At 55.7% G+C, this 11,005-nt stretch overlaps 1 protein-coding gene across 1 annotated transcript; it reads left to right on the top strand.

The window, feature by feature from the left end:
• Window positions 1–1,343: 1,343 nt before the first annotated feature.
• Window positions 1,344–5,484, top strand: IRF2BPL (interferon regulatory factor 2 binding protein like). Its single transcript, XM_072839454.1, has one exon. It carries the CDS (start codon window positions 2,283–2,285, stop codon window positions 4,635–4,637), a length of 2,355 nt encoding a protein of 784 aa, XP_072695555.1. The 5' UTR covers window positions 1,344–2,282; the 3' UTR covers window positions 4,638–5,484.
• The last annotated feature ends 5,521 nt before the right edge of the window (window positions 5,485–11,005 follow it).

The raw sequence follows: 11,005 nt of genomic DNA, 5'->3' as shown, positions 1-11,005 counted from the left end.
ATGATAGAATCTACCTTGTGGATACTATTGAGAGTTTAATGATGAGGCAAGAAAATCACCTAGCAGTGTCTGGTTCGCAGTAACCTCAGTGAGTTACCTCCTAATTATGACAAGAAGCAAAATGAAATCTCAAACAATTCTAATAAGTTGGGAGCTATGATCCCATGTGTATGGGTGGAAAACGGAGAGAAGGTAAAAGAAAGTAATCAGATCAAGGTCACAGAGCCAGAGAGTGATAGAGAGGAAATTCCAACCTGATCCCGCAAACTCTACAACCTGAAATGCCGGTATATTGCTTCCTCTCTCCAGCCTTGACCAGAATTATTTCAATTTTCAGAGGGGTGGGGGAGGCAGACCCAGTACATAGAAGAAATGGTTGAACTGCCGTGACTACAGCTATGACCAACATGCCTGTTCCCCAATAAGCAGTAATGACGAGCAGCGGTCCCCTAATGGAAAAGAAATCATGGCCTTGCTCAGCCTTCTGGGGCACTGTGGAATGAAATCACAGCACGTGAGAAAGAATTTTGAAAGCTGCCACTGCGCTTTACAAAGAGATAGCAAAATCATTAAACGCTGCCCCACCTTCTTTTATCAAACCCGGAAAAACCACTCACCTGTTTGGCCTCTCCAGCACCTTCCCCCCTCCCTGCCCCAACTGCAGCTGTGCGCAGCCAGTAGACTGTTTTCCTTAAAGGCCTCCGGGTGCTCGTAGCTTCTTTCAGCCAAAATTTTTAGAATGCGACTGGGGGGGGAGGAGTAGCTCACCCTGAATTCATTTAGCTCTGTCGTTGAAACTCAGGTTCCTAGACCAGAGGCACAAAAACAAATCGAAAAGGCAGTTTCTGGGCAAATGGAAAACAGCTAATTTTGCAGGTGCTTTGGCATCGGTGGTAGCAAGTGAACGTAACATCCATACGGGGTGGGGCGGGGCGGGGGGGGATGATTTGATTACAGATAAAACGAGAATGAGATTCGCGACGAAAATCCTGAAACTGGACATTTAAATGCACTGCCCGGGGTGGGGTGGGGAGCGGGATCGGAAATGACGCTTGTGGTTTTCAAATGCGTTTTTACTTGGGAAAGCCGGGCGGGGAAAGGAAAGGTCATCGTCTGTTTAATTTCCACCCCCAGCCCAGGACGTCCAGCATTAGCTCGCCGGGCCTCAGCTGTTGTACACACACGGGGAGGGGGGAGGGGAAGGCGGAGGCGCGGAGGCGGGGCCGCCGGGGAGGAATCTGGGCGCCCTGCCGCGCATGCGCCCTCCCCGAGCAACAAGTGGCTCCACAGACAGAGGAAGTGTAAAGGGGAGGGAGGGGGGAGAAGTGGTGCAGAGCATGGCGGTGACGTCAGCGCTCCGCCCGGGCGGCATCCCGCGCGGCCAAGCCGGGGACAGCGCGAGCCGCAGCGCGAGCGGGAGCGCCGAGACGCGCCTCCGGAACGTAGAGTAACAATCACAACCCCACATTCCGGGCGAGTGCGAGCGGGAAGGGATGCGACCCGGGCCGAGGCGCCGCGCGAGCGCCCTGCAGCCAACGTGAGCGCCGCCAGCCGCGGCGGCCGGGGCGCCGGCCGGGCCTGGGGGCGGCGGGAGCCTGCGTGCGTGCGCTCCTCTCCTCTGCTCTCGTGCGTCCTGGAAGCGGTGGCCGCGGCGGCTCCCTCCGGCCGTGCAAACCCAGCCGCCGCCAGCGGAACGGCCGACGCTGCGGAGGGGAGAAGCTCCTCTCGGCGGCCACCCCCTCCCTCCCCCGGCGACTTCAGCAAGATTGGACCCGGGCACCGGGTGGCACTGAGCCCTCTAGCCTTCGCCCCAGTGAGCCTGGCGGGGAGAGGACGCAGCTCGTAGGGGGGCCCCCAGGGAGAGGAAGAGACCACCCCTTTCGAGCTTCCAGGCACCAGCCACTCCGGGGAGGGGGCCAAGAGCCCACGGCGGCCAGCACCCGGCACCCTCGCCCCCTCCCCTCGGGCCCGGAGCTCGCAGCCCGGGTCCGCGGCACCAGGAAGAAGGCGCCCGAGCTCCCCTCCCGACGACACAGCCGCAGTAGGAGGTGGGGGCGACGAGCGGGCAGCACTCGTCCGCCGCCCCGGCGGTGGAGCCCCCACGGAGAGGCGCTGCGCCGGCGGTGGAGACTCGCGCTCCCTCCAGCCCCTGGGGCAGAACTTTCTCGCCCCCCCTTCCTCCCCCGCAGCCGGACTCCCTCCCCAGCCGGCCAGTCCTCCCGGAGGAGAAGGCGCCGCGGAGACAGCCTGGGCGGGGGCCTACCTTCCCCAGGGCGGGCATCATGTCGGCGGCGCAGGTGTCCTCGTCCCGGAGACAGTCTTGCTACCTGTGCGACCTGCCCCGCATGCCCTGGGCCATGATCTGGGACTTCTCGGAACCCGTATGCCGCGGTTGCGTCAACTACGAGGGCGCCGATCGCATCGAGTTCGTGATCGAGACGGCGCGCCAGCTGAAGCGGGCGCACGGCTGCTTTCAGGACGGCCGCTCCCCCGGGCCGCCGCCGCCCGTCGGGGTCAAGACGGTGGCCCTGTCGGCTAAGGAGGCGGCGGCCGCGGCGGCGGCGGCGGCGGCGGCCGCGCAGCAGCAGCAGCAGCAGCAGCAACAGCAGCAGCAGCAGCAGCAGCAGCTCAACCACGTCGACGGTTCCAGCAAGCCTGCGGTGCTGGCGGCCCCGTCCGGCCTGGAGCGCTACGGCCTGAGCGCTGCCGCCGCCGCCGCCGCCGCCGCCGCCGCCGCCGTGGAGCAGCGCAGCCGCTTCGAGTACCCGCCGCCGCCGGTGAGCCTGGGGAGCAGCAGCCACGCCGCGCGGCTGCCCAACGGGCTGGGGGGCCCCAACGGCTTCCCCAAGCCGACACCGGAGGAGGGACCCCCGGAGCTGAACCGCCAGAGCCCCAACTCCTCTTCTGCCGCGGCGTCGGTGGCGTCTCGGCGCGGGACGCACGGTGGGCTAGTGACGGGGCTGCCCAACCCGGGGGGTGGTGGAGGCCCCCAGCTCGCGGTGCCCCCCAACCTGCTGCCGCAGACGCTACTTAACGGCCCGGCCAGCGCCGCGGTGCTGCCCCCGCCGCCGCCCCACGGGCTCGGCAGCCGTGGGCCCCCGACGCCCGCGCCCCCAGGGGCACCCGGGGGCCCCGCTTGTCTTGGGGGCGCCCCGGGCGTCTCGGCCGCGTCGTCCTCGGCGTCGTCTTCGACCTCGTCGTCGGTGGCGGAGGTGGGGGTGGGTGCTGGCGGCAAAAGGCCCGGCTCGGTGTCGAGCACCGACCAGGAGCGCGAGCTGAAGGAGAAGCAGCGCAACGCCGAGGCCCTGGCCGAGCTGAGCGAGAGCCTGCGCAACCGCGCGGAGGAGTGGGCCAACAAGCCCAAGATGGTCCGCGACACGCTGCTCACGCTGGCTGGCTGCACGCCCTACGAGGTGCGTTTCAAGAAGGACCACTCGCTGCTGGGCCGCGTCTTCGCCTTCGACGCCGTCTCCAAGCCCGGCATGGACTACGAGCTGAAGCTGTTCATCGAGTACCCCACGGGCTCCGGCAACGTGTACTCCAGCGCGTCCGGTGTGGCCAAGCAGATGTACCAGGACTGTATGAAGGACTTCGGCCGGGGTCTCTCCTCCGGCTTCAAGTACCTGGAGTACGAGAAGAAGCACGGCTCCGGGGACTGGCGCCTCCTGGGAGACCTGCTGCCCGAGGCCGTGCGCTTCTTCAAGGAGGGCGTGCCCGGCGCCGACATGCTGCCCCAGCCCTACCTGGACGCCAGCTGCCCCATGCTGCCCACGGCCCTGGTGAGTCTGAGCCGCGCCCCCAGCGCGCCCCCGGGCACCGGGGCCCTGCCGCCCGCCGCCCCTTCGGGCCGGGGCACCGCCGCCAGTCTCCGCAAGAGGAAGGCGTCCCCCGAGCCCCCGGACTCCGCCGAGGGCGCCCTAAAACTGGGCGAGGAGCAGCAGAGGCAGCAGTGGATGGCGAACCAGAGCGAGGCACTGAAGCTCACCATGTCGGCCGGCGGCTTCGCGGCGCCGGGGCACGCCGCCGGGGGTCCGCCCCCCCCGCCCCCGCCCCTGGGACCCCATTCCAACCGGACCACCCCGCCCGAGTCAGCCCCTCAGAACGGCCCGTCCCCCATGGCCGCCCTCATGTCGGTGGCAGACACTCTGGGCACGGCGCACTCGCCGAAGGACGGCAGCTCCGTGCACTCCACCACTGCGTCCGCCAGGCGCAACAGCAGCAGCCCGGTGTCACCGGCCTCCGTGCCCGGGCAGCGCCGCTTGGCATCACGGAACGGGGACCTGAATTTACAGGTGGCGCCCCCGCCGCCTAGCACCCACCCGGGCATGGACCAAGTGCACCCCCAAAACATTCCGGATTCCCCTATGGCCAACAGCGGGCCCCTCTGCTGTACCATTTGCCACGAACGTTTGGAGGACACGCATTTCGTTCAGTGCCCATCCGTCCCCAGCCACAAATTCTGCTTCCCTTGCTCTAGAGAGAGTATCAAGGCCCAGGGGGCCACCGGCGAGGTGTACTGCCCCAGCGGAGAGAAATGCCCCCTGGTTGGGTCGAATGTACCTTGGGCCTTCATGCAGGGCGAAATCGCGACGATCTTAGCTGGAGATGTTAAAGTGAAAAAGGAGAGAGACCCTTGAACCACAAGACGGCCACCTCCTCTGCCCCTGACCAGCTCCTCTCCGATCCAGAGGGCCCCTCCCCCACCCACAGCGACCCTCCCTCCCCTTGCCCCTAAGATGTAGAATTGTGAATATAACAAACTGCAAAAAGTTAGTCTTATGTATAGACATTATTTTCGTCGTATGTTTCTATATTTTGAAACAAAAGGTATGTAACTTCTTCATTTGAAGGATAAGCTGGTTTGTGTTAAGCAGTATAATATTGGTTGGGTCATTTGCATCATTTCGTTAGCATTTATTTGGTGGCAGAGTGTTTGCCTAGGTACAGAATTAATAGCCCTTAGCAACGACTGCTGCTGGTGTGTATTTTTGTAAATGTTATGCACTCTCTGAAAGGAAAAAAAAAAAACAAAAGAAAATGACTTTTTTTTTTTTGCCAAGGCCAGTGTTGCTGCCTAAAAAAAAAAAAAAAAAAAAGATGCTATAAAATGGTGAAAGCTTCTTTCTAAACAGCCCCAAGTGTTGAAGTCTTCACTTTATTTTGTTCCATTTTGTTCTGTTCTGTTTTGTTTTTCTGTTTTGTTTGCAAAATGGTAAGGGGGGGGTTGTTGGGGGGGCGGGGTGTTTTTTGTTGCAAGTTTGTGAGGGAAAATGTTTTGGTTTGTTTCTACGGACCTGAATGTGTTGGATCTTCACGTGTTGTTTTGTTTTTGCTTTATTGATGCACGGATGCTTTTGAACAGTAGAGCGAAATGCTAGACATGGGGAATCTGCTCTGTTTGTCCTTTATACATTTCTGTAGTTAACAGAACACTGTAATGTGCCTTGGAGCTTAGTAACTTGTAATAAATTCAATTGATATTAATTCTGCCCCGAGTCAGCAAGTGTGTTTTTCTAGAGCTAAGGCCACGTAGTAGTTCCAACATAGGGGACACCCTCCCTGCCAACGTAGAGCACAAATGCTGGTGTCTTTGCAAAGCCTGGGAGGTGGCATCTGTAGAAGGCCCTGTGCTGGCGGACTGCCCCTCCCCCCCACCAGACTATTTACATTCACCTCTTGGGGCAGGACAGTTGCTGACTAAGCAATTTCTGTTTACTCTTCTGCATCTCTATTTTCCCTGAGCGCCCCAGCTGCAAATGGCATTGTCAGAAACTCGCCCTGTGGCCTCGGGTATGTGCTGATCTCCAGTGCAGCTGTGCCTTGTGCAAGTGGGAAAAACAACAACAACAACAACAACAAAAACACAAGAAACTAGGATGCTTTGCCTCTTAGATGTGGCAGGAATCACACTTACTGCACATTATAAAGCAAAAACGCCACAGAGCTGGGAGCTGTCAGTGGAGGCAGGAGGGGTGTGGGCAACAGGGAAACAGGCATGTAGTGAGCCAGGAGAGTTGCCAGCAGCTTCCAGCTGATGCATTGGAAAAACAGTGCCACCTCATTCATCACTCATTCCCCACCCCCTACCCCCTTTGTGATAAGTATTTCTAAGGGCAGGACACTTAGCTGGTGGGAAGATGATGGCAGGGAATGGGGGAAGAGAGAAAAAAGCCAAACCCCACGTCCAGAGGCAAAGGTCACTTATGACACCAAATAAAGCCTGTTCCCATGGGTGGGGAAATTCAAGGATTGGTCTAATCAACTTTTGGGCAGCATTTGGGCGGCAGAGAGGGGTAGGGGAAAGGACTAGGCCTGGAGCTCTGAGCCCCCTTGGCTGAGACCAGACCGGAGCAGTCCCAGAGCTAGGGCAAGGCAAACAAACCTGGCTTGGACCTTGGACCTTGTGGGAGGCAAATAGAAGAGAGTAGAAAATAGGAGGGAGGTAGCAAAACAAAACCTATCTGAAATTCATTCCTGGTCACACCTGACTCCCTCTGGGAGAGGGGCATGCTGGGCCAGGACAGTCTCTATCCAGGTGAGGAATAAATGAATAAGGGAAGAGACTTGGTGCCTCCACCCCACTCCCATCAAAGAGGGTGCAGGAGCCAGGAGGCTAGGGAGATGGGTATGGGTGCAGGCATGTTTGGGGAAAACCAAATCACCGGTTAGCCCAGAACACTGGTGTGGAGGTTGGGTTGGTGTTGGGACTCGCTGTTAATAACACCTTTTTAGTTTCTGTTCCTTGCTATCACCATCATTGAAGTAGTGGAGAAACCATGATTCTCTCGCTGCATGTGTGTGTGTGTGTGTGTGTGTGTGTGTGTGCATGCGTGCGTTATGGGGGTGTGGATAACTGGCAATTGATGGATCCACTGCAGCCTCTTAATCCTGGTAGATGGGAGGTGCCTGTCTCACCTCTTTAAGAATCTCCCCACATATAAATAGATATGCGTGTCAGCTTCTTGCAAATGTGTCCGTGCATTTTCATCTGCTGCCAAGTGTTGTATTGGTGTTTATGAGTCATGAAACCTATTTTCATCCTCAGGGGTAATTAACTTGGGGGTGATAATGCATAGCAGACTGTAGGAAGAGTTAATTCTAAAACCCATCCTTGCCTGGCTACCAATCACGCATTTCACTTAAAGGTCTGAGGTTGGCTTTTCTCATAAGCTCATTAATAAAAACCAAGCATGTTTCGCCTGGAAGATACTCTAAGGTGCTCCCAACCCCCACTCCCCAGCACACATACACTCTTAAAAATGGGTAAAGCTCAGCAGCCCGAGAATATAGAGATAGAGTGTCATGGGTGTAATTTAACCACACTTGAATGAAGGAGCCGTGGGTGCCGCCACAGCCCTGAACTGCACATATGAACTTCGATGTGTGGATCACCTTTCGGGATGCGGACCCTGCAAATCCGGTCCAGTGGCTCCAGCAGGAGCCCGTGGGTGCGGAGATCTGTCTCTGTGTGCACCTCCGCTGCTGGGGGCCTGCCTTTCTGCCCTCATTGCTGCGGTATTATGCGCAGGAACTTTTGGGATTCATAAGACCCTGGCTTTAGTGCACATAGGTAGGAAAGGGGCCCGTCATTAAGAGCTGAGAACCGCAGCGTCGTTGCTTCCCCTTCTTGTTGCTGGGTGCATTATTAGCAGGAGAGGCAGTGGCTGTAATAATGAGGCATCCAGCAAAGGCGGCCAGTTTGGTTTCACTAAAGGAAGGCTGCCTTGATGAGGCCTGGGGGAGAGGAGGGAGGAAGTGGGAGGGAGAGCCAGAGTTGGGTGGAACTTGGGCTGGAAGTGAATTATAATGGCACAGTTAATTAAAGTTTACCATAGCCAGGGGCCATTTGTTAAATGGCGGCTCTCCCTTCTCCTTTTTGGAACCATGTGACCTTTCTCTTTGCTCTGACCCGTTCAGCCGCTAGCTAGTCGGGTTGTTCTTCACCAGTCTTGCTTTGATTCCCCAGCTAGATTCCCCCTTCCCCGAAGCTTTCCACGTTGCACACCGAGAAAGCATTTTCTTCTCCTGCATGTGAAGATTCTCACGGATTCAGAGATTCAGATGGAGATCTCTGGATGGGCCTAGGCTCTTCATTGCCCCTGGATGGAGCTTCTCATCTCCTCCACTCCCCATCCATCCCAGTCCCTTCCCCCTCAGAGCCAAGGTGGCCAACATTTAATAATCCATCTTGCATTTACTTAAATGCATTATTTGTACAGCTAATCCAAACTGAATGTTTCTTTCAGTGAGCATGGGGGTCAGGCAAGGAGGGTTTTGAGACAACGGGCTGACGGGGGTCATTGTTGGACCTTGATCTCTGAAGCCTGCACCGTAGGAGAGCGCCACTGTGTCCTGCATTGGCATATGAACCTGCTCGGCTCCGGCTCCTGCGGGTATGCATGCCAACGTTATCAAACGTAAGATTCATGGGTGCATTTTCACATGCATCCAGCCCGGGCTGGTACTGTAATGACTACAGAAATTCACTTTTGTTTTCTCTCACACTTTATCAAATCAAGGAAATGAGAACTGGGAATGACCTTATGGTCATCTAGTAAAATGCTTTCTAAACCTTCCTGAGGTCAGAGACACCGTAGAAAAATCTGATAGAAATTATGGATCCTTCCCAGAAAGTACAGGTGCCCTCACACACGTGGATTTGCATACGTTTTCTTTCCTTTTTTTAATTATAAATTTTATGTATTTTTAAATAGATAAAACATTTCTTTGCCTCGAAATTCAGAAGGTACGAAGGGGAATATAGCACAACCGTAAGGACTGCTTTATGCAATTGGCCCCTCTGCCACACAGTTCCCTTCTGGGATGCTACCAGTGTTACTCAATTTTTAAAGGGGTCTCTGCACATCTAAAGCCCAGGCACAGAACCTGAGTTTGGGACTTCGGTCTAGTCCGTCCACCTTGTAAAGATGAGGCTGCCAAGACACAGAGAGGGAAAGTAAATTGCATAGGGTCATACAGTGGCAGAACCTGGACTAGGTTCCTGTAAGGAACAGCTCTAATGGACATTTTCTTTTTTAAAAAAAAATTCTTTTTAAGGACATGGCTTACCCTAGAGCAGTATATGAGAAAAGGTGATGATGAGGTGGGCAAAGGAGTGTGAGTGCCTGGCAGGGGAGGGCTCAGGGTTTTCACTGACTCTTGGGAGACTAGGAACAAGCATTTGCCCTTTGGTCTCTTGTAGCCATTCCACTTGGGGATGGGGATGTTCAGAGAAGTTTCTAGGTCTCTGACTGCAAATGTGAGGGGGAATCTGAACTAGTAGAGTCTTAACCTTTAAGCTGTGGATCTTCGTGCCACCTCCCTCTTTACGGATCAGAAACTTCTGATGATTTAGACAGATAAGCAACCATCTGGGCATAGAAGTAAGTAGGGAGGGGATCCCTGGGTGGCGCAGCGGTTTGGCGCCTGCCTTTGGCCCAGGGCGCGATTCTGGAGACCCGGGATCGAATCCCACATCGGGCTCCCGGTGCATGGAGCCTGCTTCTCCCTCTGCCTATGTCTCTGCCTCTCTCTCTCTCTCTCTGTGACTATCATAAATAAATAAAAATTTAAAAAAAAAAAAAAAAAGAAGAAGTAAGTAGGGAGAGGGACTCCTGGGTAGCTCAGTTGGTTAAGCATCTGCCTTGCGCTCCATCATGATCCCAGGGTCCTGGGATGGAGCCCCACATCTGTAGGTCCCTCTCTGTGCTCGGCAGGGAGTCTGCTTCTCCTCCCTTCATCCTCTGCCTGCCACTCCCCCTGTTTGCCAGAGCTCTCTTTCTCTCTCTCTGTCAAATAAATTAATAAAGTCTTAAAAAAAAAAGAAAGTAGGGAGAGAGAAAGATCAACCAGGACTCCTCCTGCCTTACCTTGAGCTAGTTTGGGGCTTCTCTCCTCTCTCCCTGTCACCATCCTCTGCCTGGCCCTCTCTCCCCGGCTGACAGAGGGAACCGAAGGAGAAAAGTGGCACCCCACGTGTTGTGGGATGTGCTGAGTAGATGCACACTAGCCCATCCAAGCTTCAGGCCAGCCTAGGAGGAGGGTGTGATGACTCCCATTTTACAGATGCACCAACTGAGCCCAGAGAGGTTCAATACATAAGGCCATCCCTGTTATGTAATTTCAAGTCCAGGGCAGCCTGGAGCCTGGACTCTTCCCAGGACTCCTAGCCTGTTCCCGGCAAAAAGCATCTGACTTCTGACCCTGAGGACCCAGGGAATCCAGGCTGAGAGCTTAAGTCTCGAACCCTCAGTCCTCTTTCATCTTCCAGCGCCTCAGTGTGATCCTGGACAGTTCCAGAGAGCGTGGCTGTCCACAGGAGGGGCTGTCAGGAAACCCTTAAGAGTGAACATTTCCTAGGCTCAGTGTTTTGGGGACACACAGTGGTGCTGTCCAGTCAGTATGTCCAGTCAGAGTAAGACTGTTGTGAAGGCTCCCTCAGCTGTCTGCTACCTCCAGACTTAATTCAAGAATGAGCCCCAGGCACCTGGTGGCTCAGTAGTTGAGCATCTGACTCTTCATTTCAGCTCAGGTCATGACGTGGGGCTCTGTGCTGAGCTTGGAGTGTCTCTCCCTCTCCCCCTCCCACTGCTCGCATGCTCTCTAAATAAATAAATAAAATCTTAAACAACAACAACAAAAAGAATGAGCCCACCTCGGTCTCAGCTTTGACTGAACAGAGAGGTGGGCAGGAAGCAAATGGGGGTTCTAATTTCTAAGGCACATTGCTTCTCTGGGGACCATTTGCCTCAGGAGCTTCCATCTTCTCTGGCACTTTTGCTTGTTTGAGGGGAAAAGAAGTGGCAATGAACTCTTGAGCCTGGCCTGGTTGTCCTGTCTCTTTGGGGTCACAGATGTGCATACACCCATGTAAGAGATTGTGTGCAGTCTGTATGCAGTTGTGTTTTTTGGTCTTGGGGTTTTACCAGGAAAACTTACCTCTCTGTGAGTGCCATAATGTGGGACCCCAGTCCAGGCTAGACTGAAGAGAAGTGTCCCTGTCTCC

The sequence above is a fragment of the Canis lupus genome, chromosome 9 (assembly GCF_048164855.1).
Source record: "Canis lupus baileyi chromosome 9, mCanLup2.hap1, whole genome shotgun sequence".
Taxonomy (NCBI): domain Eukaryota; kingdom Metazoa; phylum Chordata; class Mammalia; order Carnivora; family Canidae; genus Canis; species Canis lupus.
The sequence above is the reverse complement of the archived record's forward strand: the minus strand, read 5'-3'. Positions and strand labels throughout refer to the sequence as shown.